A 27,958-nucleotide genomic window follows, 5' to 3' on the forward strand; every position below is an offset into this window, starting at 1 on the left:
TTTGTTTACCGGGAACAGTGTTTCTAACCGTGCTCTTTGTTTGCCAGGTGAAAAACACAGCTGCAAATGTACTGAGGGAGACCTGGCTCATCTACAAGAACACCAAACTTGTGAGGAAGATGGACCATGCCAGAGTCAGGAAGCACCAGAGGAAATTCCTCCAAGCCATTCATCAGTAGGTACCCTGTCTGAAACGCTGCTGGCAGTGTGGTAAATACTTATTACACACTGGTATCTGCAGTCCCACACTTTGTCATACAGTATCACAGATAATAATTACAAACCTGAGATCTGAATTGTTTGACACCTGTAGCCCAAATCTGTATTTACAATGTTGACCTTTTTTCTTTTGTTGTTTCTCATTTCACTCCATTGTTTTGTAATATTGATAAGTTGGAATGGAGTCGGGAAGTATTTAGTCCCAAAACATGTCAGTAGTGCCCTAACAGCTCTTGAGAAGGAATGAATTATAGTAGCAGTCATGCTAGCTGTATTAGTATTCACTAGAATGTCTAGAAACCAACCCTCATAGGTCAATTATTTAACATAAAAGTTGACTTGGTAGTAAGAGAATTCTGATACTAACTGTTACATTCTATATTATAATATCATGGTGCCATAGTGGTGTTACTAGCTAAAATGTGGTAAGAATTGCAAAGTAGTCATTCAATATTTTTATTGAAAGCAATTTACTTATTAGATCAGAAGAATGTAAAAGGACTGGGAGCTCTTTCTCAATTGCAGATAACTTATCGGCATTTAATTATTGGTTGTGCAATCCAGTATCTTCAAAACAACTCTAAACCATTTGAACCACAACCTAAACTAACCTGCCTTCTCAGTGTTGACAGGAGAACTTCTCTGCCCACCCCCTATCTCATCCTGCATCACCATGATGTAAGGACCTGCCAGTTCTATTGCATGTCAACATGACTGTTGTGTATCTAAGATCGGAGTCAGATGTCGTGCTGACCTCTGGGCCTACACGTCCGTGTGGTTCCTTTAGTCCTGTATGATCAGTCAGTTACTTGTCAGGTAGTCTCTGAGACAGTCTCTGCTCTCTATCTCCAAAACCCTATTGATGTTAATGTTCTCTCTTTTTATAAACCTACGCCTACTTTTACCACTGCATTTCCCACCTTTTAACTAAGCGACTGACTATCATATGAAACTCAATGAGATATTTCTTCTGTTTGAGGTCAGGTTTGGTGGAAATTATTATTATGATTAGGGTCAGATTATATTCATATGCTACAGTGGAACTGTTCTTTGTTTTGATATACTTTTCTGTGTTGTATGTTTTATCTGTGTTAACTGAACTGTGTGGTCTCCTGTGTGCAGCTTTTAATTTGCTCATGATTATTTTTTTTATATATGCATCGTATACAATGACGACATTAAAATATTTGATTCTTGAAAGGGAGTATTGGCTTCTGCAACCCCCATCCAAAATGCAGCTGTTTTATAGGCTTCTGTCATAGTGGCTCGGGCAGGGTTATTATGTCCTCGGGCTATTTGTGGTAATGACAGCATATCATGTCGACCTCCTCTTCTTTAGGACGAGCAAATAATAGGAAACCCTCAGGGTTTAGGCAGAATCTCCACAGCACCAGATTCAGCTGTAAAACGCCACTTCCACCACTTTGTTCAAGGGCATGTCCATCTCCCCTTTTGTACAGGCTCAGTAAGCCGTATGAAGAGGGAGTGGGTCTTAGCAGAGAAGTTGTGGTTCTGAGAGCACTTCCTGGTGTGTGCTAAGTCAAGTGATGCCTGTGGCCTCAGCTGCAGGGTTCAGCTCTAAGTGTGGCTTGCCTGGGTGGATGTACTCACACCGTGTGTTGGGATGAGTCAGTGGCCACATTCAGGGTCTGCCTGGGAGCATGCTCATCCCTCAAGTGGAGGCCTGGAGAGGGGTCAGTGACCTGTCTTGAGGCAATTGCGGTGGGAAAAGTATGAATTGTTCCTATGCCAGAGCTGGATCAATCACCCTGTAAGATCCACCACTGTAGGGGACAGATCTGAGGGGAGGAGGAGGTAACTTTGTTCTTCTGAAGTGAGGCTTTTTCAATGGTGTGATCCTGGGGAAAACCTAGGTAAATGTTAGCTAGACAACTTGTCAGCTGCCACAGCTGCCTGTCTGGTCATTGGTTCTCTCAGTGAGGCTGGTCTTCCATACAGTACTGCATGCCTGATAAACTTGGCCGGCTGGAGGGGAGGATTAGGACAGGACCTCAGGGAGTAGCTAGCAGGGGCCGGACCAGAATAATGTGACAGGACAATTGAAGTTGTAAACCCGATGATTCCATCTGTGATGGCCTGAGGTGAGGCATAGCTATGAGGTGCTGCTGAGGGTGATAGTGATGATGTTAGTGTTGTGATTTGTATGTGTTGTTGTTATTCAAAATGGCAGCAGTGGGATTGGGGTTGCAGTACCCAGGCCTGAGCAGGAGACTGATCCTGCCATCTGGACACATTTATCTGATGTTGTAATAATTATTTTGTCTATTTTATGTTTCCTTTTTTTTTCCTATTTGTGTCGACACAATGCAATAGAGCTCGAAAGTAAGTCTTCGCCTCAACATGTAGCTACAGATATGGTGTGTGCATGCAAATGAGAGCTTGTCTTTTTGACTCAATGATGTGACTAAAAATGTCACTCCCTCATTTGATAAGTGAAATTCATACCACAGCTACACATTTTGATTTCCCATCGAGCAATGACTGATTTAGATAATGTCACATAATGTACATTTGTCTGTAACGCTATATTTCAATTTATATAGCCAGCTACAACACCGTCAAGATTTTAATTTCTCTTTTAGATCATTAGCTGAACAGCATGATGATGAGGCCAAAATAAGTTAATGACGCACTAGCCTACAGAAACCCAGCATGGTCTCTTTAGAGAAAGCAAAGACCTCTTGATCAATTCTGCCCTACTTTTTATCTATCAAAGCATTACACATCTGCCAATTAAGCATCAATGCCGACCCCTTCCCTCTGCACCTCATTAATGAGAAGACACATACACTGCTAATGTTTCCATGTCACTTTCCCTTGATGAATTTCAATTATCGGTGATGGAAGGTGTTTTTCTTTCCATTGTTGCATGAATGTGATGAGAATTTGATCTTTAATCAGAAATCCACTGATTAAACTCCAATAGTCTGTGCTTTCATGAACCGAAGGATGACCGCTGGTGCTTGAGGAGAGGAGAGGCTTGCTGTAATAACTACAGAATAGAACACATCTGTCCAGGTTAATGCATACTCCCCCATCAATCTGCCTTAGCTACATTAACCAGGGCTAGGGGTCATCTTTCGGCTTGTGAAACCATTGTGACGCCTGTAACATTTGCATTTCCTCCATTTTTCTCTTGGATGACTGGTAGCAATAAAGACAGTGGCCATTATGACCACCAGCAGAATTCACCGATTTTAGGAAGACACATTTTACATGCATAGCTGCACTGAGCTATCCACACTCATTAGTCTAGCGTAATGGCTCGTAACACCCTTAGTGGTGTGATGCATTTGCCTACAACTAGCATGATGCATGTACACAACCAGATGTCTTCCACTATGTTGGAGAAGATGAGAGGATTTTTTCGCAGGCACACAGATCTTCCTCTTTATAATGACACCACCCTTGCACTCTTAGAGGCAGGGAGGAAGGTAGGGGTACAGGAGGAAGCGGGACAGGAAGCAGCATGTGTCAGTTAGCTTGGTGACTCAGTGGGGGTGTGAAACAGGGACACGACCTGAGAAGCAAAGGTCGGGGTAAGCCTCCGAGAACTCCTCCTGCTTTAGAGACTCTGTGCTGTAACTGACACAGAGTGAGACTCTCTCCTCCTCAGCACAAATCCCAGTAGTAAGACAGGAAGGGCAGAGTCAGGCAGCAGAACGGCCTGCCCATTACAACTGAAGACTAATTAGCATCAGTCTTCCTACAGCGAGGTAAACAGGTCAAGACAAAGATAGCAACCGCAAAAAAATATATGGTGCAGCACAGTTGATAATGCCTTAAAGGGGCCATCTGTGATTGCTACATCCATTTTTTAAAAACTTTTAAATGAACTAAATATTCCCATTGAATCTTGAAGAACATCAACTAATCCCATGAGGGATTGATAAATTAACTGTTGTACCCCATTAAAACCCCAAATATAAGCTTGTTTTACTACAGATGTGCGCCATGTCATTTCAGCAAGCCATGATACCCACCATCTCAGATTGTTCTTGAAATCGTTTCTGTAGTTAGAAACAGGTAAGATTAGCATTCCTGAAACACTATCTTGTTGAAATGTAATTTGATTGCAGAGCAATTAAGCAAATTAGGATTCAGAGTGACGAAGCGGTCTAAGGCACTGCATCAAATCCAGGCTGTATCACATCCGTCTGTGATTGGGAGTCCCATAGGGCGGCGCACAATTGGCCCAGCGTCCTCCAGGTTTGGCCGGAGTAGGCCGTCATTGTAAATAAGAATTTGTTCTTAACTGACTTGCCTTGTTAAATAAAGGTTCAATAAAAAATATACTTTTCAATAATAATAGTACGCAACATCCGATGTGGACCTAACTTCTACTAATGTGTAAGGCATGAGGAATCCCCCCAAAACGCCAAAGGCCACCCATTGACCCGCCACACCCCATGCCAATCCCACTCCAATGACCAGTGTACAATATCAGTTTTCAATGATTGACAAGTAGTATCGCTCTGCAGCATGGAGTATTGCTTCTTCATACTATGTAATCTATTCATTGTGAATTTGGTCATGTTTTTCTCCTCTGTTCAGAGAAATTAGTTATTAAAGTCACTTGCATCATTTCACATAAAGTAGTATGAAAGTATAGGGATTGGACCACGAGATGTTGTGGTTCCTGCTATCCCGCGAGATGCTGTGGTTCCTGCAATCCCGCCACACCCTTTTATCCATTTTGCTGGTCTCTTGTGTTTATTAATACTGTATATCACAACATTTCCTTTGCAACTTTGGGTAGAAAACCAATAGATTTGGCTTTTATGATGAAAATAAATTGCAGTCACAATTCAAGCCAGTCCTCCATGAAAACCATGCAGTTTATCCTTCTTTTACGCGTAATCTGTGTCCAGGAAATGGCCCCTTTGTATGTGGTTTATTCCCTTTGAAAGAATTCTGGCTTCGTTACTGTTAGACCATTCCTTGTGAACAAGCAAACCATTAGGCTACAGCATTTCTGATGGCTTCAATGTTATGGTCTCTAATGGTCTTCACGGGTAACAGTCCCAAACACACACTGTATAGTGTTTTGCAATGGTAGTGGTATTGGGTTAAATGGCAATGTCACTAATCCCAATACATATAGATCTGTTTCCTGATAATTGTATTAATAAACATAAGACTGCCATGCAATGTATTATTTTATTAGGATTGTCACAACATTTTAGTCACTAGCCCATTTCTCCATCAAGGTTCTGGGCTTGTTGGAAAAGTCTTCATAGGAGAATTGCGCCATACAGATAGTCCTCTCAGATAGATGCCACTTGTTGGACTATTCAAGGAGAGTTGGGTTGAAGCATTAGGTTGCCAAGAGAAGGACAAACTGAATTGCTTCAGAGGACTTGTGAAGTTGACCAGACAATTTATTTTCATAATGAGCCAAATACACTCTGCTCAAAAAAAGAAAGGGAACACTAAAATAACACATCCTAGATCTGAATGAATGAAATATTCTTATTAAATACTTTTTTCTTTACATAGTTGAATGTGCTGACAACAAAATCACACAAAAATGATCAATGGAAATCAAATTGATCAACCCATGGAGGTCTGGATTTGGAGTCACACACAAACTTGATCCAACTTTGATGTAATGTCCTTAAAACAAGTCAAAATTAGGCTCAGTAGTGTGTGTGGCCTCCACGTGCCTGTATGACCTCCCTACAACACCTGGGCATGCTCCTGATGAAGTGGCGGATGGTCTCCTGAGGGATCTCATCCCAGACTTGGACTAAAGCATCTGCCAAATCCTGGACAGTCTGTGGTGCATGGAGCGAGACATGATGTCCCAGATGTGCTCAATTGGATTCAGGTCTGGGGAACGGGCAGGCCAGTCCATAGCATCAATGCTTTCCTCTTGCAGGAACTGCTGACACACTCCAGCCACATGAGGTCTAGCATTGTCTTGCATTAGGAGGAACCCAGGGCCAACCGCACCAGCATATGGTCTCACAAGGGGTCTGAGGATCTCATCTCGGTACCTAATGGCAGTCAGGCTACCTCTGGCGAGCACATGGAGGGCTGGGCGGCCCCCCAAAGAAATGCCACCCCACACCATGACTGACCCACCGCCAAACCGGTCATGCTGGAGGATGTTGCAGGCAGCAGAATGTTCTCCACGGTGTCTCCAGACTGTCACATGTGCTCAGTGTGAACCTGCTTTCATCTGTGAAGAGCACAGGGCGCCAGTGGCGAATTTGCCAATCTTGGTGTTCTCTGGCAAATGCCAAACGTTGTGTAAGCACAACCCCCACCTGTGGACGTCGGGCCCTCATACCACCCTCATGGAGTCTGTTTCTGACCGTTTGAGCAGACACATGCACATTTGTGGCCTGCTGGAGGTCATTTTGCAGGGCTCTGGCAGTGCTCCTCCTTGCACAAAGGCGGAGGTAGCGGTCCTGCTGCTGGGTTGTTGCCCTCCTACGGCCTCCTCCACGTCTCCTGATGTACTGGCCTGTCTCCTGGTAGCGCCTCCATGCTCTGGACACTACGCTGACAGACACAGCAAACCTTGCCACAGCTCGCATTGATGTGCCATCCTGGATGAGCTGCACTACCTGAGCCACTTGTGTGGGTTGTAGACTCCGTCTCATGCTACCACTAGAGTGAAAGCACCGCCAGCATTCAAAAGTGACCAAAACATCAGCCAGGAAGCATAGGAACTGAGAAGTGGTCTGTGGTCACCACCTGCAGAACCACTCCTTTATTGGGGGTGTCTTGCTAATTGCCTGTAATTTCCACCTGTTGTCTATTCCATTTGCACAACAGCATGTGAAATTTATTGTCAATCAGTGTTGCTTCCGAAGTGGACAGTTTGATTTCACAGAAGTGTGATTGACTTGGAGTTACATTTTGTTCCCTTTATTTTTTTGAGCAGTGTATATAGGTTTTCCACCCAAAGTTTCAAAGGAAATGTGATCTATTTAATAAACACAAGAGCAGTAACATTGATGTGTGGTGGTATAACAGGTACAGTGGTATCTGGTGGTCAAAGCCTAGTACTTTCCTATTACTTTATGGTAAATAATGCAAGCAACTTCAATAACTAATTTCTCTGAAAAGGGGACAAAAACATAAACAGTGAATACATTACATAGTATGGAAAAGTAATACTCCAAGCCACAGCTTCATGCTACTTGTCAAACATTGAGAACTGATACTGTATACTGGTTGTTGTTGTGGGATTTGCATGATTTTGGGGGGGATTCCTTGTGTCTTACTCATTGGTAGGAAGAGGTTTGGTCCTAATGTTGGGTACTATAGTTATTGAAAGGCCAATTTGGATGCAAACAATTAGCTTTTTTAAGACATTAAATTATATTTCAACAAGACAGTCTTTCTGGAATGCTAATCGTATATGTTACTATTTCAGAACAATCCGAGTTGGTGGATGTGGAAATCCTCTTTCTTGTGCTTTGAGGTAGAACGAACCAACATTGTTTACAAACAATGTAATTGTAAGCCAACACTGTATAGCCTCAAAACTATAATTTTGATATCATGGATGGTCAGTGCTTGAATCCATAGCACTGTCTATGAATTTGAGTGGTTACATTTCTCCAACCCCATCCCTCAGCTTTTGAAACAGTGGAGGGGTCCCACTTTGTTATTGTTTGAACAGCAGATTCTTCCTTTAAAGAATTCAAAGGGGTGTTGAAAAGCTCAGCATAGCTGTTTCCCCCCTGATGAATAGCAAAGCAAATAAGAAACTATTGAAAATTCAGGAGCATTGAATCACAGAAGGACATAGAATATTGAGTATGAGGGGGCAGGATGCTTTTATATTCTGACCCCAGCTTCCTGCCTGCCTTGTTCATCAACACCATTTGACAGCTTTTGGTCATCCAACCGTGAAATTGAGAATTCTGACAAGTCTAACATCTCAGCTGCACACAACGTTTTAATGCGGATGTCTTTCACACTTTAGTACATTTTTTATTTTCAATTTGCCAGATTACTTGAACAATAAAAGTGCTGTTTTTGCAATAACATTGGCTACTCGTTTTAGAATGTGCTTCTTCTGGACCATACGGCTACCCTGTCACTAGCTGCTGAGGCATCGTCTTTTGCCTGTAGGATCCTTCAGTGGCACTTTTGGTGCCCCCTGTTGGTCTAACTTGTCATCCAGCTCCACACATCTTTGCCTGTGAACTGGAATGACTAACAATGATGCACCATTGCATGAGAATAGATTAATCTAGCAGTCACTACCGACCCCTCATATTCTTCCCCTTGATCTACTGTGCTGTACACCATCAAATTCACACAGTCCAATTAGACCCGCTAACTCAAAAGCCTATCTCATCAGCTAGTCTGAGAGCATTGGGTTTTATCTGAAAGAAAAAGCTGACCACAAGGGCTATGTTACAGTCCTACCTCCAGCTCGCCCCGTGTGTTGGTGTCATTCTGATTTAGCATGCAGCACGGGTGGTTGTGAAGAAAAAAAAAAAGCTCTCCTGTTATCTTGAAAGATCGAGTGTGGTACTGCACATTTGCTGTTTTCGACGTGCCAGTTAGTGTAGGTGGAAATCACTTGCTTTAGTACCCTAATTAAGCAGGAAATGTGAATGATTTAAGTCAGCTGTATGGATTGAAAGTTACTCATTTTACTCTGGCTCTTGAAGAGGGGTATTTTATTTGTATTTTTTTTTAACCTGTCTGCGTCACCAACACAGAAAAGCTTTATGTCAGCTGGATGAGTTTCCCACTATGTAACAATTCAGCACATCACTGTCAGTACTCAGTAACTAAGGTGATTTTACATAATATACCAGATGGATTTTCTCTTTTATCAATAACACACTCACAGTCCAAAGATATGCGCGGGTATACTGCATAAAGCTCAGTAATATAATCTTGTTTTTTTTTTGATCATTTAATTATATTTTACAATGCTGTATTTGTTTTTCAACTACTTTTAATTGAAAATGAATTTGTATCCCCTTTTATATAGAGTTTGGCTATCATGGCACTTCAGGTGGAATTGCTCTGATTGACAGTTTTGATTTTCAAAATAGAAAAACACTGTCACTTGAACAATCTGCAGCTTTTTGAGGGATTAAATCATTCACTAAAATGGAGAAACCTCCAAGTGTTTGGATTAAGCTTGTATTATTATAGTGTATATACACTGCTTTAATCCTATATTTCAGCTAAATCCCATTGCAAGCGATTTTATCTCCCTAGTTGAGCCCTTGTATGTTACTTTGTTGTAGAGTTCAGGGGCTGAAGATTTACTGCAGTAATAGACATTCTCCTCTCTGGCAGCTTCTATACTCTGGTCTTCACTTGCATGCAGCTCAACCAATCAAACTGTCTTAAACCAATTCCTGCATTTTCTACACACATCCTGTGCATGTCCTAGGAGTGAGTGCTCTCTATGTGTATGCCTTCCGTGTGCACAGATCTGTTAAACCCATCTTTACCAAATAGATACATTTATTGGGTTCTGAATGGTCTTCTGTTCAGATTGAGAAGTGTTAAAATGGAGCAACGCAAGCTGAATGACCAAGCAAACTCACTAGTGGACCTTGCAAAGGTAAGCTGGACTGACAAACGTCACATATTCCAGTTTATTTTGGTTGTGAAGTTTGGTTGTGCATTTGGATTGATCTCTATCTAACCCACTTTTTGATTTGAAGGATTCCATGTGATACATGTGATATCAACGCATCGGGTGAATTAGTAACACCTTTTCATATAAAACAAACCAAGTCTACAGGTGTCAAATAAACAGACTTTTTCATATGAATGTTTAGAGGAACCAGTTGTGTACTGTCATTGGAAGAAAATAAGACACAATATATTTCCACTTCTTGAACTGGGTGCAGGATAGCCCGGTCCCAGATCTGTTTGAGCTCTTGCCAACTCCATTGCTGTCATTGGCATGACAATGAGTGTCAAGGAGTTGGCAGGATAGCACATTAAACAGACTGGCACTCAGGGTAGATGCAGGACTGTTGTTGATGGAAACATACAGTATCTTGGTTTCAAAGATGATAAGAAGATATGCATATTATAAGGGGTGAAAAATGAGAAGAATCACTATGGGGAACCCTCCAATGTAAAATCCTTGAATTGAGTTCATGCCAAAATGATAGAGGAACATTTAAAGATGCACATTTCTGCATGTCAAAACGATCTCCGAGGGGGAACGCATTTTCCCCAGCATTTCCAACCCTGGTTGTTAGTGGAAACCTACATTATCTTGGTTGAAAGATTATATAAAAGGTATGCATATTATTTTATGAGATCAGGATCCCCACCCTGATAGGTAAGTAAAACTGTAATTTATATGTCATCAGTTTGTCAAATACCTTAAGGTTTGGTTTTCCAGACTGAGATTAAGCCTAGTCCTGGATTAAAATGCATGGTCAAGGAGAATCTTGAAAGGGCTTTTTAGTCCAGGAGTTATCTTAATCTGTGTCTGGGAAACCGCCCCTTGATGGTAATTAACACATTGCTATGTTTCAGCAAATCTCTCTATGGTGTTTATCCTTTGATGCACTAAACAGAAGTTGACAAACCTTAGGGAAAGACCTGGCACAGAGCCAGCCTGACGCAGCAAAAAAAAACATTAAGGGAAGGGAAACATGCTGTGAGAGTGATGTGATGATTCAGCCAGAAATATAGCAGGGAGAGAGTTGGAGAGCTTTGACATTAAAATATCCACCACGGTCAAATCAGTTTCATGCTACCATGCCACGAAAGACATTAGCTAGTTAATATTACAGTCACCCAGGGCTATGAAACAAGTGGCTCACGGTGAGTTAGAAAGGTGGTTGACATTTGGGAAGAAGATGACTCATACAGTCATCTTTAATCATTGTCATAAGTGGCTTTCGCCACCAGAGGGCAGCATAGCATTACAAATCACAGTACATGAGCTCCCTGTGGATCGATAGAGCTGTATAATGGAGCTTAAAATAACTTTGGAAGCTGCATAGCCTCTGCAAAGCTATGCGAAATCCCTCGCATAGCAGTGGTTTCCCTACAGTTGTAAAAAAAATACCTCTATTTGGGGCGTAACATAAAGCAGGCTATCATTTGAGTCAGAATATATTAATACCGTAGTAGGCCTACAGTTAAGAGAATCAAACTCCCTTTTCAGCATTTGTCCTCACCTTGAATAAGCCTTTTATTATTGAAAATGCAGGATATTATTTTTCTTTATGATTTTCATTGTAATTTTCTACACTTGTCTTTTTACTGAGTTTTGAGCCATTATAATTTCAGCTACTTGTGGTATTGGATTTCAGTAACAGGGTTTTAGTACATCAAAGGCCTATGTATACCCACAGGTAATTTCCTGCATCCAGTCGGCTTAATCAGAGTCTGAAATCAGCCTACAATGCACAGTCGTGTAGGCTTACACAAGCGATTTTGTGCCTTAACTGAATATACTTACAGTCCCAGTCTACTCTTGACATAGTTCTGGTTTTATTTTATTAGTGCTGTATTATAAAGATTTAATTAATTTGCAGTTTAATTTTTCATGATTAACTGAGGCAAACTCGAGTCAGTTCATCGGTGTCTATCCAAAATTCACTTGTTACCTCCAGAAAATCTCAAATTTAGGCAGTTCTACATCTCATAATGTTGCATTTTGCTATTGCCTCAAGGTTCCATCCTTATTTTCATAAAGTTCCAAGATAAATGTAAAGACTCTAACCATGTCAATTCTAAATTCCTTGATCATCTGTGGAAATTGCCTTTTAAAATATCATAGGAAGTGATGAGTGGCTCTGGTAGTGATGCAACGTAGTGAAACCCTATCTGCCCACCCAAGTTGGAGCGCCAGGGTGGTGAAAAGATGTCAGTGTTGTTTTGGCCCGAGGTGGATCGCTGTGATTCTAAACAAGCCACCCAGCCCATTATTCCTACCCCAAATGAGGAAAGGACAAGGTAAGTGATGGATGGATGGATGGCATTGGCCACATGCTGGCAGCGATTGTTCTCATAGTGAACATTAGCTCAGTACACAGCAGCCCTCTCCCAATCTCCAGCCCCCCCGGGAACTGGATATCTCACTGTTTGGTAACATGCCATGTGTCGAGAGGAAGAAGATCAACTTCCTGGTCCAGAAGTTAGTAAGTGTATACAGCAGAATTTCTCTGCAAGTTATCAAGTAATATTTTATTGGCTTATCTACAGCATCAGGTTTTGTTTGTTGTGATGGAGAACTGTGAAATTTGAATTGCCCGTATCCAGACACATTTTATTATATTTCTTAACACTTTTTCAAGATGGTTGAAAAGACAGAGACAGTTGTCTTGTAGCACTGAGAATAGCTGCAGACTGAGTTCAGTTCTGCCACGGAGGGCAGACTAATAATCTGAAAAAAATCAACATCTCCAGGGAACAGTTTAGTGTTGTAGTGGGAAACAGTGGCATGAATAGATACTTAGAATGATGCAACTGATAATCAAATTATTCACAAGCTGTTCCTTTTAAGAAGTATACATTTCATGCTGGTTCTTTTCAACTAAGGGGCAACTCATAACTTCAATTTCAGTCAAACTTTCACTTAGCCTTTTGACATCCATGACTAAGTGAAAATGTGACAAAATTAGGATTTGCCCCTCAAATGGCTCTGGACAGATTGCCATTGTAAATAAGAATTTGTTCTTATTTACTGACTTGCCTGTGTAAATAAAGGTTATTAAAATATACAAAATAAGGTAAATAAAACAAATCATTTTACAATTGCCTGCAACTTCTAGCCTAAAACACCCCATGCTCTGGAAGGGTCTCACCCTCTTACTATGACTGAGTGTCTCTCCTCCTCCAGACTCAGAACATCATGTATGACCTGATCTCAGACCTGAACGAGAGAGGGGAGGACATGGAGAAGAGGATCGCCCTGCTGGAGACCAAGCTGGAGACTTTGCTGGGGAACCTGCAAGCCCTGCCAGGACTCATCAGCCAGGTCATCAGCCAGCAGCACAGGGACTTCTTGGAGGTGCAGCTCCAGCCGTACAACAAACACAGCCCTGAGCGATCGCAGTCCGTGTCCAGACGGAGGTCGTCCTCCACTGCACCACCCACCTCCTCCGAGAGCAGCTAGAGTCTAAGGGGAACACCTACAGAGAAGACTTTTGCCATCATATGGCCAACTTGCATTTATTGTAAAGCCTTATGGTTTCAATAAGTATTATCCAAATTCTGATGACAGAATCCGAGCTACTGGGACAATGGATTTTAAAAGGGATGCTGTTTATTTTTATTACCTCAAAAGATGTTATCCTTGCTCTGGTGACATGATCATAGAAAATGATGCTTTCCTCAGTAAAAACTATTAGGCCTATCGATGGGGGGCTGTGATCAGAACTATACTCCATCTCTATGCAGAGGTAGCCAGTTTTAGGACAGTAAGGTTACCGGCCGGGTTGTGAAGATAATGCACTAAAATAAGTGCTTCTTCTCACGGACTTTGTGCTTTTGCTGGCTTGATTCAGTTACCGTGTTCCTTAAAGCAAGCTGAGAAATCACGGGACCTATCAATCAGCAAGCATTACAGTAATACTTTTTATTGAGGAAAAAGCGCTATTTCACGGACATGACTGAAATGAAGACAGAGGGCAGCACAAGAATGCACCCACATACTGTCACTCAGAGGTACCATATAGAGCTTGAAATATATATTTTAGGTTAGAAACAGCATCAAACTATGGAGTTTTTTCTTTTGCAGAATGCCCCTGTAGAATGACTATTTTTGGGGCCACACTGCAAACAATTGAATCCTCTTATCAAAATGAATGCATCTAAATCTGTACTTTTGCACTTACTTTTTAATCAATGCACTTCAATGCTGACTGACGTATGATATAAATCTGTGTTGCTCATTAAAATAAGAAAAATGTAGATGTTTGGGCATGGACTTATGGTCAATTGTCAATTAATTAGTATTATTAGTGAAGAGGACTCAAGTCAAAGCCCTCATGCTATGTACCACAAAGGGACCTCAATTTAAAACTGATAGGCTACTGAAATGAATACTTTCAATTATCACAAACACAGTTTTCTCTTTCCTCAACATATCTCAAACCCTTATCCTGGAAGCACTTAGTATTTATGCTGGTTTTTGCCTCAACTGAGCAACAATAGTTGGATGCAATGCAAACCAATAACTCTGTAGCCACATTTGAAAGTCGATTCATATTTTTGTATTTTCATGAGGATAAGCACACCTCCGCACACCTCTTACAGCATACGTCTTCAACACAAATAATGACGGAGAGATATGATGTAAAACGTTCATTGGTTGAGGTGAAATGCAGCATATTCAACATATCTTCCATTAAACCATCCAGGACCAAGGTTAAGATACCTGGGAATACACATTGTTAATTCAAAAGGAATGTATAAAAGATGGTATAGCAATTTACTGTATTAGAGAAGGCTGGGTCTGGTCACTAAAATGTCAAAACCTAACTGCAAAAAATAAAAATATCTCTGACACATGTAATTGTGCAAATATTGTAGGTGCTCAAGATTATAGAATTAGATTTCAACAAAGCTTTGTCCCTTTGTTTAAAACAGCAATAGCTTGGCCACTAGCCAGTCATAAAGGGAAATAAAGGTCAACTTCCACCAGTTATACACATTTTGGCAATATGCACCCTCCCTCTGCAAGGTTTTCAGAAGTTAGATGAGTGTGCCATGATCATCCGATGGGCATTTATCTAGTCAACTTCCTGCAATGACATTGTCCAACCAACCAAAAGCTCAATGCCATCTACAGTGTTGAATGTACTGTTGCTGGTTTTAGAGCTTTCAAACATTGGCAGTCAATCCAGAAATTTTAGCAACATAGAAACTTTTGAGAGATTATGTACTGTATGCAAACAAAATATGAAACAATAAAAAAAAGCATATTTACCAGATGTGTGTGCATTACTAATACTAAACCATTTGACTGGGGTGAGAGAGACCTGTTGCCACAAGAAAAAGGCAACCAGTAAAGAACAAAAACCATTGTAAATACAACCTATATTTATGTTTATTTATTTTCCCTTTTGTACATTAACTATTTGCACATCATTACAACACTGTATATACACAGATGACAGTTGAAATGTCTTTATTATTTTGGAACTTTTGTAAGTAATGTTTACTGTAAATTTTGTATTGTTTATTATCTATTTCACTTACTTTGGCAATGTAAACATATGTTTCCCATGCCAATAAAGCCCCTTGAATTGAAATTGAATTGAGAGAGAGCATGCAGTAGCCTTTTAATGTGATTAGTTATGCAGTGTCAGATACATTCGTTTGATTTGTCAAATCCAAACCTGAAATGTGTTACATCATTTCTGCAAAGTGTATGTCATTGCTGTTACATGGAATATGTAAAGTCAGCAAACTTACATAAACCTGCAAACAACTTAATTCCGGTAGGTAGCGCCAACGGAGTCGCCGTTTTTTGAGTTATCGGTTTGCTATCGAGTTTCTTTGGTTTGCCGGCTGCCTCTTCCTCCTAGCGAGAGCCGCAGGTTGAACACATGAGTGTTAGTTTTTGCTAGTTTGCCATTGTATGCTTGCGTGATTTAATCGTTATGTGATATCATCTAAGGACCAGCTACAAGATGAGTTTACTCGCCAAAATAGCAGAAATTGAGGCCGAGGTAAGTTCGCTAACGGTAGCGAATGCTAGCTGACGTTAGTTGTGATTCACGTTTTAGCTTGGCTACTTGACTAACGTTAAGGGAGCGAGCAACTATAGTTGGCTAAAGTTAACTTGGCCAATTGAGGATGTAGCGTTACAATGGATTCCCCCCCAAATATATATATATATATATATATATATTATATATAACATAATATGATGGCAGACACCGAGTCTGCGCATAGCTGGGTGTTATTTTGCTAAGAATTCTCAACTCTACGTTAGTCTATGATTTTAACGTAGTTGGCTACAGTAGTTAACTTTAGCTGGCTATGTGTTATTATTGGCAGGGTAACTAGTTGTCTGAAGATACCAACCTTACCTTTACGCCACAGATGGAACAGTGAGCCAGATGTTTCACCGGATGTGTAAATCCGAAGCATTTGGTTGGCGTTTCCACTCACCACCAAATATGGTGACAAGAGGAAGTCCAGCTGTGGCCGGCAGTGGGAGAAGATAGATTTTGACCGAAATTCTGCTCATTTTCTCATCGATGAAACATTTGATCTCAATACAGTTTCCTGTTCCCAAACCCGTAAACTGTTATGGACAAAGTTTTTGTAGACTTTACCCTTTGCCATAGTTTTCATTTTTTGTTTCTTTTTGGACTGCACGTGCAAATATATGGGTCATTCCATGTCATTTCAGCAAGCCATGACACCCACCATGTCAGATTGTTCTGACATTGTTTCTTAAGTTAGAAACATAAGATTAGCTTTTGTGAAACGTCATTTTGTTCATTTAATTTGATCTGAGAAATTAAGAAAATTGATTTCACCCAAATTGGCCCTTTTAATTTATAGGATTCACATAATATTCCACAAATATAGTACCCAACATCCGATTAAATCCAAACTTATTCCTACCATTGAGTAAGACATGAGGAATCCAATAAAATAGTCAAATGCCAGCTCCAGAACCCCCACCCGCCAATACCATCCCATCAACCAGTATACAGAATCGTTTTTCTATGTCTAACAACTGGTATGGAGATGCGGCTTGGAGTATTGCTTCTTCGTCCTTTGTAATGTATTTCATGTGAATCTGATGATCTTTAGTCCCCCCTGTTTAGATCAATTAACCATTGAAGTCCTTTTGCATTATTTACCATGAATTCATGTTACCATGTTTTACCCGCTAGATGCTGCTTTTCCTGCTACTGTCACAACATTTTCTTTGCAACTTTGTGTAGAAAACTATTATCTTTTGCTCCTGATGAAAATAAATGTGGTGGTCAACCCAACTCTCCTTGAAAAGTCCAACAAATAGCAGCTCTCTGAGAGGGCTATCTGTATGGTGCAATTCTCATATGAAGACTTTTCCTACAAACCCAAAACTTTGATGGAGAAATGGGATAGTGACTAAAATCTTGTCACAACCCTAATAAAATAATACAATTATAAACCTTTGCATTGTAGTCATGTTTTTCAATACAATTATTAGAAAACATCTATATGTGTTTGGTGACCTTTTTATAATTTTATTGGATTCCTCATGTCTTACTAATTGTTAGGAATAATTATGGCCCAAATCAGATGCTGGGTACTATATTTATTGAAGATTATATGAAACCTATTATGGCAAATTTGAGCGCAATCAATTAGCTTAATATTCAAACAAAATAATGTTTCAGGAATGCTAATCTTATCGGAGACAGTGTGTGTCAATCCTATTTATTTATTTATTTTTTAAATTGGAATGACTCACATGCTAGAACGTGCCAATAGGATCTCGCTAGCTTGCGCTTGGCTCTGCCCACCTTGCTTGTTCTGGAAATGACAGGCAGTGGTCTGTCTTTGGTTAGTTATGAAAATCTTTGGTTACTTGTTTACACTGACCTGTGTCATGTAAAAATCTTCCCAGCCTGAAATTGTTCCCAATCGTTCTGATTGTAACTTTGTTGTAAAAATGTTCACAGTGTGAAATAATTTCACACACGTCTGTATGGATGGCTAAACTGGTGCAGATGTTTCTCTCTATATTTAGCTAGCATAATTAGCTGTAAACTGGTCAAGATGGCTTGTTCTCAGAGGTGTGCCGTTTGAACTTGTATGTATAGCTAACTAACAAACAGGCACTGTCAATCGAAACCGTAGCTCCCAAGTCTTTGCAATCTATTTAAAAAATATATACACTGCTCAAAAAAATAAAGGGAACACTTAAACAACACAATGTAACTCCAAATCAATCACACTTCTGTGAAATCAAACTGTCCACTTAGGAAGCAACACTGATTGACAATACATTTCACATGCTGTTGTGCAAATGGAATAGACAACAGGTGGAAATTATAGGCAATTAGCAAGACACCCCCAATAAAGGAGTGGTTCTGCAGGTGGTGACCACTTCTCAGTTCCTATGCTTCCTGGCTGATGTTTTGGTCACTTTTGAATGCTGGCGGTGCTTTCACTCTAGTGGTAGCATGAGACGGAGTCTACAACCCACACAAGTGGCTCAGGTAGTGCAGCTCATCCAGGATGGCACATCAATGCGAGCTGTGGCAAGAAGGTTTGCTGTGTCTGTCAGCGTAGTGTCCAGAGCATGGAGGCGCTACCAGGAGACAGGCCAGTACATCAGGAGATGTGGAGGAGGCCGTAGGAGGGCAACAACCCAGCAGCAGGACCGCTACCTCCGCCTTTGTGCAAGGAGGAGCACTGCCAGAGCCCTGCAAAATTACCTCCAGCAGGCCACAAATGTGCATGTGTCTGCTCAAACGGTCAGAAACAGACTCCATGAGGGTGGTATGAGGGCCCGACGTCCACAGGTGGGGGTTGTGCTTACAGCCCAACACCGTGCAGGACGTTTGGCATTTGCCAGAGAACACCAAGATTGGCAAATTCGCCACTGGCGCCCTGTGCTCTTCACAGATGAAAGCAGGTTCACACTGAGCACATGTGACAGACGTGACAGTCTGGAGACGCCGTGGAGAACGTTCTGCTGCCTGCAACATCCTCCAGCATGACCGGTTTGGCGGTGGGTCAGTCATGGTGTGGGGTGGCATTTCTTTGGGGGGCCACCCAGCCCTTCATGTGCTCGCCAGAGGTAGCCTGACTGCCATTAGGCACCGAGATGAGATCCTCAGACCCCTTGTGAGACCATATGCTGGTGCGGTTGGCCCTGGGTTCCTCCTAATGCAAGACAATGCTAGACCTCATGTGGCTGGAGTGTGTCAGCAGTTCCTGCAAGAGGAAGGCATTGATGCTATGGACTGGCCTGCCCGTTCCCCAGACCTGAATCCAATTGAGCACATCTGGGACATCATGTCTCGCTCCATCCACCAACTCCACGTTGCACCACAGACTGTCCAGGAGTTGGCGGATGCTTTAGTCCAGGTCTGGGAGGAGATCCCTCAGGAGACCATCCGCCACCTCATCAGGAGCATTCCCAGGCGTTGTAGGGAGGTCATACAGGTACGTGGAGTTGATAAATTTGATTTCCATTGATCATTTTTGTGTGATTTTTGTTGTCAGCACATTCAACTATGTAAAGAAAAAAGTATTTAATAAGAATATTTCATTCATTCAGATCTAGGATGTGTTATTTTAGTGTTCCCTTAATTTTTTTGAGCAGTGTATAAATATATATTTATAAAAATAATTTAAAAAAATTAAAATGTACATTTTTTTTATTTTTTTTATTTTAAATCTCTCCTCAAATCAACCCTCAGCACTTTGACGCACAAGTCTGGGTATTTATATGCTGACCTCACACTTCACAAGCTTCTGATTGGTCAGAGTCAATACTCCTGGCCACCATTGATTGGCAGATGTGTGAAGCAAATGCGCGTGCCCACAGAACAGTTTTTCGTTGTTGAGGGACGATGTGAGAGAAACAAGCTCAGCCATCCACATAAAGAGATGCGCGTGCAATTATCGAAGGGGGGAAATGTTCACCCTGGGAGACATTTTACAGCATGATGTCACAATCAGAACGATTGAGAACTATTTCATGCTGGGAAGATTTTTACATGACAATCTGCACTGGGGTCGGAACGCAATCATGGTTACATTATTTGTGTGGTCAAGATATGGGTTGGAAAATGTACCTCAATGCAGGGATAGGACATGCCACTGTACTGCAAATTTCTTTCAATCTATTCAAATTTTATTGGTCACGTACACAGATTTGAAGATGTTGCAGGTGCAACAAAATGCTTGTGTTTCTAGCTCCAACAGTGCAGTAATACGCACATAATCCAAGAATGAGCAATGTCAGAGTCCGGAACATAAATAGATATACACTGAGTGTACAAAACATTAGCAACACCCCTTTTGTCCTCAGAACAGCCTAAATTTGTGATGGCATGGACACTGCAAGGTGTCAAAATGTTCATCATAGGGGCACTTCAACTATGACAGACAAAATGAGGGGAAAAAATCCAGAAAACCACATTGTAGGATTTTTAATGAATTTATTTGCAAATTATAGTGGAAAATAAATATTTGGTCAATAACAAAAGTTTCTCAATACTTTGTTATATACCCTTTGTTGGCAATGACAGTGGTCAAACGTTTTCTGTAAGTCTTCACAAGGTTTTCACACACTGTTGCTGGTATTTTGGCCCATTCCTCCATGCAGATCCCCTCTAGAGCAGTGATGTTTTGGGGCTGTTGCTGGGCAACACGGACTTTCAACTCACTCCAAAGATTTTCTATGGGGTTGAGATCTGGAGACTGGCTAGGCCACTCCAGGACCTTGAAATGCTTCTTATGAAGCCACTCCTTCGTTGTCCGGGCGGTGTGTTTGGGATCATTGTCATGCTAAAAGACTTGTTTCATCTTCAAGGTACTAAACGATATCATAACCGCCATCGATAAAAGACAGTACTGTGCAGCCGTCTTCATCGACCTGGCCAAGGCTTTCGACTCTGTCAATCACCATATTCTTATTGGCAGACAGAGTAGCCTCAGTTTTTCTAATGACTGCCTTACCTGGTTCACCAACTACTTTGCAGACAGAGTTCAGTGTGTCAAATCGGAGTGCATGTTGTCCGGTCCTCTGGCAGTCTCTATGGGGGTGCCACAGGGTTCAATTCTCGGGCCGACTATTTTCTCTGTATATATCAATGATGTTGCTCTTGCTGCGGGCGATTCCCTGATCCACCTCTACGCAGACGACAACATTCTGTATACTTCTGGCCCTTCCTTGGACACTGTGCTATCTAACCTCCAAACGAGCTTCAATGCCATACAACACTCCTTCCGTGGCCAACTGCTCTTAAACGCCAGTAAAAACCAAATGCATGCTTTTCAACCGTTCGCTGCCTGCACCCGCACGCCCGACTAGCATCACCACCCTGGATGGTTCCGACCTAGAATATGTGGACATCTATAAGTACCTAGGTGTCTGGCTAGACTGTAAACTCTCCTTCCAGACTCATATCAAACATCTCCAATCTAAAATCGGCTTTCTATTCCGCAACAAAGCCTCCTTCACTCACGCCGCCAAACTTACCCTAGTAAAACTGACTATCCTACCGATCCTCGACTTCGGCGATGTCCTCTACAAAATAGCTTCCGATACTCTACTCAGCAAACTGGATGCAGTTTCACAGTGCCATCCGTTTTGTTACTAAAGCACCTTATACCACCTACCACTGCGACCTGTATGCTCTAGTCGGCTGGCCCTCGCTACATATTCGTCACCAGACCCACTGGCTCCAGATCATCTACAAGTCCATGCTAGGTAAAGCTCCGCCTTATCTCAGTTCACTGGTCACAATGGCAACACCCACCCATAGCACGCGCTCCAGCAAGTGTATCTCACTGATCATCCCTAAAGCCAACACCTCATTTGGCCACCTTTCGTTCCAGTTCTCTGCTGCCTGTGACTGAAACGAATTGCAAAAATCGCTGAAGTTGGAGACTTATCTCCCTCACCAACTTTAAACATCTGCTATCTGAGCAGCTAACCGATCGCTGCAGCTGTACATAGTCTATCGGTAAATAGCCCACCCAATTTACCTACCTCATCCCCAAACTGTTTATATTTATTTACTTTTCTGCTCTTTTGCACACCAGTATCTCTACCTGTACATGACCATCTGATCATTTATCACTCCAGTGTTAATCTGCAAAATTGTAATTATTCGCCTACCTCTCCTCATGCCTTTTGCACACAATGTAAATAGACTCTTTTTTTTCTTTTTTTCTACTGTGTTATTGACTTGTTAATTGTTTACTCCATGTGTAACTATGTTGTTTTCTGTTCACACTGCTATACTTTATCTTGGCCAGGTCGTAGTTGCAAATGAGAACTTGTTCTCAACTAGCCTACCTGGTTAAATAAAGGTGAAATAAATCAAAAAGAAAAACAGCCCCAAAGCATGATGTTTCCACCCCCATGCTTCACAGTAGGTATGGTGTTCTTTGGATGCAACTCAGCATTCTTTGTCCTCCAAACACAACGAGTTGAGTTTTTACCTAAAAGTTCTATTTTGGTTTCATCTGACCATATGACATTCTCCCAATCTTCTTCTGGATCATCCAAATGCTCTCTAGCAAACTTCAGACGGGCCTGGACATGTACTGGCTTAAGCAGGGGGACACGTCTGGCACTGCAGGATTTGAGTCCCTGGCGGCGTAGTGCGTTACTGATGGTAGGCTTTGTTACTTTGGTCCCAGCTCTCTGCAGGTCATTTACTAGGTCCCCCCGTGTGGTTCTGGGATTTTTGCTCACAGTTCTTGTGATCATTTTGACCCCACGGGGTGAGATCTTGCGTGGAGCCCCAGGTCGAGGGAGATTATCAGTGGTCTTGTATGTCTTCCAATTCCTAATAATTGCTCCCACAGTTGATTTCTTCAGACCAAGCTGCTTACCTATTGCTGATGCAGTCTTCCCAGCCTGGTGCAGGTCTACAATTTTGTTTCTGGTGTCCCTTGACAGCTCTTTGGTCTTGGCCATAGTGGAGTTTGGAGTGTGACTGTTTGAGATTGTGGACAGGTGTCTTTTATACTGATAACAAGTTCAAACAGGTGCCATTAATTTAGGTAACAAGTGGAGGACAGAGGAGCCTCTTAAAGAAGAAGTTACAGGTCTGTGAGAGCCAGAAATCTTGCTTGTTTGTAGGTGACAAAATACTTATTTTCCACCATAATTTGCAAATAAATTCATTAAAAATCATACAATGTTATTTTCTGGATTTTCTTTCTCATTTTGTCTGTCATAGTTGAAGTGTACCTATGATGAAAATTACAGGCCTCTCTCATCTTTTTAAGTTGGAGAACTTGCACAATTGGTGGCTGACTAAATACTTTTTTGCCCCACTGTATATATATATATAAACAATGGTGTATTGACAGTATATGAATAGAAAACGCATGTTTTTGGCACCCGAGTGGCGCAGCGGTCTAAGGCCGCTCGTAGTGGTATCTGGCTAGTATCAGTGATTAAGGTTCAGGGCACGGTACTGGGCGGATGCCAGCTAATGGTGACTGTTTAACAGTCTGATGGGCTGGAGATGGAAGCTGTTTTTCAGTCTCTCTGTCCCATTTTTGATACACCTGCACTGTCTCCGCCTTCTAGATGGTAGCGGGGTGAAAAGGCTGTGGCTCGGGTGGCTGAGGTCTTTGATCTTTTTGTTCTTCCTGTGACACCGGGTTGTGTAGATGTTCTGGGGGTCAAGCAGTGTGCCCCCAGTGATGTGATGGACTGATTGCACCACTCTTTGGAGAGCCCTGTGGTTGTAAGGTTCTGTATTTATTTTCTTAGTCAACCTTGTGTTCTGTTTCGTTGTGTCCTTGAACATAGCCCTGTCTTCCATTTTTGTTCATTGATTTCTCCTGTGTTAGTTTCTCACCTGGTCTCATCAGCTCCTTATTTAGTTCAGTTCATTCTGTTTATGCCTTTTGTTCTTTTTGACTCTACTAAGCCTTTTCCTAGCTCGTTTGTGAGAACCAGTTATAGCCTTCAGTCCTAGTTTTGATTCACCTGCCTGTTTTTGACCATTGCCTGCCTGTGACCACGGTTCCTACCTTCTGCGAAGGCTAAATAAACACCTGCTGCCCCCTGCGTTTTTTTCCTTTTTCTCCCTATTCATTACAATTTGCCTCATGCAGCGACACATCTCCTTCACATAGAGCTGATCAGGCTGTTGATTGTGGCCTGTGGAATGTTGTCCCACTCAACTTCAATGGCTGTGCGAAGATTGTGGATATTGGCCGGAACTGGAACACACTGTTGTGCAGAGCATCCCAAACTTGCTCAATGCGTGACATGTCTGGTAAGTATGCCGGCCATGGAAGAACTGGGACATTTTTAGCTTCCAGGAACTGTGTACAGATCCTTGCAAAATAGGGCCATGCATTTTTTTAACCTTTTATTTAACTAGGCAAGTCAGTTAAGAACAAATTCTTATTTTAAATGACGGCCTAGGAACAGGGCCTTGTTCAGGGGCAGAACGACAGATTTGTACCGTGTCAGCTCGGGGATTTGAACTTGCAACCTTTCGGTTACTAGCCCAACGCTCTAACCACTGGGCTCCCCTGCCGCCCAGCAGTATCATGCTGAAACAAAAGGTGATGGAGGTGGATGAATGGCACGACAATAGACCTCAGGATCTTGTCACATTATCTATGTGCATTCAAATTGCCATCGATAAAATGCAATTGTGTTTGTTGTCCGTAGTCTATGCATGCCCATACCATAACCCCACTGCAACCATGTGGCACTCTGTTCAATGTTGACATTAGCAAACCGCTCGTCCATGGTTGAAACGGTTGATGATAATGGGCCTCTGTACGCCTATGTAGATATTCCATTAAAAAAGTCAGCCGTTTCCAGCTACAATAGTCATTTACAACATTAACAATGTCTACACTGTATTTCTGATACATTTTATGTTATTTTAATGGACAAAAAAATGTATTTACTTTTCTTTCAAAAACAAGGACATTTCAAAGTGACCCCAAACTTTTGAACGGTTGTGTGTTTGTTTGTGTGTGTGTATGTATATGTATTTAAATCTTCTAAATGGAGCATTGTGGATAAAGGTCAAATGTGCACTACAGTGGCATATCCCATCACGGCATTGAGGTACGTTTTTCGACCCATGTATCGCGCCGGCACCACGGTGTCTTAATGCAACCATGATTACGTTCCGACCTCAGTCCAGCTCAGTATAAACAAGTGTAATGGTAGTGTTGGTGTCATGATGACAATATGTTTTCTTTATTAGTGATCAGTCGAAATCCAGCCATCACACAACTTGGCTCTGAACAAGTAGGCCTAGCTAATATTCTAGTCCCGATTGTTGTATTGTGTAGAATATGAATGGATTAAAGCATCCTTTCTGTGTTGGGTAGATGGCTCGGACTCAGAAGAACAAAGCCACATCTAACCACTTGGGGCTGCTCAAAGCTCGCCTGGCCAAGATGAGGAGAGAACTTATCACACCAAAGGGAGGCAGTGGAGGAGGCACAGGGGAAGGTGACTCCTGATCATCGTTCACTTTTAGAATGTGTCCCTTTGCTACACAACAGTGCAGTGGAGATGTAGCAAGTTGAGATTTACAAGCTCATGTCACATTGTAATGAATACTAATGTGTCACTCTGTTGTATAGGCTTTGATGTGGCAAAAACAGGTGACGCCCGTATCGGGTTTGTAGGCTTCCCCTCAGTGGGCAAGTCTACTTTACTAAGTAACCTGGCAGGGGTGTACTCAGAGGTGGCGGCCTATGAGTTTACCACCCTCACCACAGTACCAGGAGTGATCCGCTACAAGGGTGCCAAAATACAGGTACTTTACATGTGTCTTGTACCTTTCACACGGCACCTTAAGGCCAACAGAGGCCAATCTGTAACAATTGTGTTTATTTTTCTATTTAAGATGTTTTAGTATTAGGATGCGTATTCTACTTTTGTGTCTCCAAGCTCCTGGATCTTCCAGGTATCATCGAGGGGGCCAAAGATGGCAAGGGCAGAGGACGACAGGTCATCGCAGGTGATAACCATCAGTGAAGCATCAGAACCATACACAAACTACATGTGATAGTTTAGTGCACACATGTGCCACACTCACATACCTTGAAGGTAGTTTGTTACTGTGGTCTTTCTCTTCCCAGTGGCTCGGACCTGCAACCTGATCCTCATAGTGTTGGATGTTCTGAAGCCTCTGGGCCACAAGAAGCTGATTGAACACGAGCTGGAGGGTTTCGGAATCCGCCTCAACAAGCAGCCGCCCAACATCGGCTTCAAGAAGAAGGACAAAGGAGGCATCAACTTCACCGTCACAGTACGTGTGTTTAACATAAAGGTTTCACGTCCAGCTCAATCTGTCCCCATTTCTCTCTGTGTCTCTGTCTCTTTTTAGAGCTGGCTTACTCTGGTGTTATTCCTGTCTCTCTCCTTCTCTCCAGTGTCCACAGAGTGAGCTGGACGGTGACGCAGTGAAGAGCATCCTGGCCGAGTACAAGATCCACAACGCTGACATCACCCTGCGCAGCGACTCCACTGCCGATGACCTCATCGACGTGGTGGAGGGAAACCGGTAAGCAGCTGAGCACTTTACAAGCTCAGGGATGTAATCTTCCTGATTAAGCAGGAATTAATGTTTTTCTGACATAATCCTCCATTCATCTAGAATTGGGTCTGACCTATACCCCTTAGCCAAAAAGACTTCTATACCCCATTCCAAAGTATGGTCAACGTTCCCCTACAGACCTGCTGACATACATGCTCTGTTTAATCCCACCAGAGTGTACATCCCCTGTATTTATGTGCTCAACAAAATCGACCAGATCTCCATTGAAGAGCTGGACATCATCTACAAGGTACCCCATTGCGTGCCCATCTCTGCCCATTCCCGCTGGAACTTTGATGACCTACTGGAGAAGATGTGGGACTACCTGCACCTAGTGCGCATGTAAGGAGGCGCTCTCTCAACCGAACAGCCCCTAGAAGAGACATAGGGTTATTGGAATCCATATTACACTGCTTGGATAAATGTGTGGTTTGTGTCTAAATTAATACATTATTTGAATGTGTTGTCCCCCAGATACACCAAACCCAAAGGCCAGCTTCCTGACTACACATCTCCAGTCGTTCTACCTACTGAACATACTGCAGTGGAGGACTTCTGTCTGAAGATTCATAAAAGCCTCCTCAAAGAATTAAAATAGTGAGTACTATATTATTAGCTAATGACTTTTGTGCTGATGTTTTGGAAAAGACTGAGGTATACCCACCCCAGTATTTAACCGATTTAAAGCAACAATCCGTAAGAAATAATGTCCTTAAAACATTTAAAAATCACCAAATGCACTTAGTTTCCACTAGGTGTCCAATGATAATGGTAGAATTACCCTACAAGGGAGAGCACAGCACACAGACACATATGACACAATGTTGCACCTGCCTGGCATTTTTCTAACACTCTGTCTTCCTGTCCTTTCAGTGCTCTGGTATGGGGTGCTTCAGTGAAACACAACCCCCAGAAGGTGGGAAAAGACCATGTCATGGAAGATGAGGATGTAATCCAGCTGGTGAAAAAGTAAAAGTCTCCTGACTCTCTGCATCATGAACCCCCAAGCATATCCACGAGAACATCTGTCTTTGTTGTTCTCAATTTTATGTTGGAATTTTCAAACCGAAAATAAAAATGATATGAATGTCAATGTTACATTTCCCTCCCTCATTTACGCCCGTATGTGATCCATCGAAGAGGCCTTGAATCCAAAAATAATATCAAATAAACACCATAAAAATGACTGACCTTTTTAATATGGAGTCATCGTCTTTTATTTTAGATCATTATAAAGGTCATTGGGTTTATGCCTGGAAAGATGCAATGTTATTCATGTTGAACAAATCTGAATTAACATAACTTCATAAAATTCACATTTTCCTTCATATGAAACACATCCAAATCCTGTCCAAGTGACATGGGTGTGTCCTGCTCCATCTGTCTATACTTTCACTGGAGAGACAGTTCTTCTGAAATACATCCTAAAACACAGTGGGTGTATTTTATCTCCATCTCCTCTGGAAGTTAAGCCATACCTCTTACCCAGACACCGTCTCACGGTGTCCAATACA

General features: G+C 42.0%; 2 protein-coding genes and 1 long non-coding RNA gene across 3 annotated transcripts in view; 2 read left to right on the forward strand and 1 right to left on the reverse strand.

Moving 5' to 3' along the window:
* The window catches only part of LOC115101251 (small conductance calcium-activated potassium channel protein 2-like), a 30,395-nt gene extending 20,653 nt beyond the window's left edge, over nt 1-9,742 (forward strand). The window contains exon 6 of the mRNA XM_029620599.2: nt 48-9,742. Coding sequence (XP_029476459.2) covers nt 48-179 — 132 coding nt within the window. The 3' untranslated portion in view covers nt 180-9,742. The remainder of the gene's footprint in view (nt 1-47) is intronic.
* Nucleotides 9,743-12,448: 2,706 nt separating this feature from the next.
* Nucleotides 12,449-16,354, reverse strand: LOC115101254 (uncharacterized). The gene is made up of 2 exons (XR_003859273.2): nt 16,248-16,354; nt 12,449-13,340 (listed from the first exon to the last, which is right to left on the reverse strand). It is a non-coding gene; the product is annotated as an uncharacterized LOC115101254 (long non-coding RNA).
* LOC115101252 (developmentally-regulated GTP-binding protein 1) lies at nt 15,657-27,643 on the forward strand. The gene is made up of 9 exons (XM_029620600.2): nt 15,657-15,884; nt 25,228-25,351; nt 25,486-25,661; nt 25,796-25,865; nt 25,987-26,156; nt 26,281-26,411; nt 26,619-26,786; nt 26,919-27,041; nt 27,318-27,643. The coding sequence occupies exons 1-9, from the start codon at nt 15,846-15,848 to the stop codon at nt 27,415-27,417; spliced, it is 1,101 nt and encodes a 366-aa protein (XP_029476460.1). The 5' UTR covers nt 15,657-15,845; the 3' UTR covers nt 27,418-27,643.
* The last annotated feature ends 315 nt before the right edge of the window (nt 27,644-27,958 follow it).

This window comes from Oncorhynchus nerka, linkage group LG19 (genome assembly GCF_034236695.1).
Source record: "Oncorhynchus nerka isolate Pitt River linkage group LG19, Oner_Uvic_2.0, whole genome shotgun sequence".
Classification (NCBI taxonomy): domain Eukaryota; kingdom Metazoa; phylum Chordata; class Actinopteri; order Salmoniformes; family Salmonidae; genus Oncorhynchus; species Oncorhynchus nerka.

Bases quoted from the DNA above. Each gene is read 5' to 3' on its own strand.
- LOC115101252 (XM_029620600.2), top strand. From the start codon at position 15,846: ATGAGTTTACTCGCCAAAATAGCAGAAATTGAGGCCGAG. The intron at 25,866-25,986 runs GTGATAACCATC...TTCTCTTCCCAG, and splicing joins AGGACGACAGGTCATCGCAG to TGGCTCGGACCTGCAACCTG. The intron at 27,042-27,317 runs GTGAGTACTATA...CTGTCCTTTCAG, and splicing joins CTCCTCAAAGAATTAAAATA to TGCTCTGGTATGGGGTGCTT.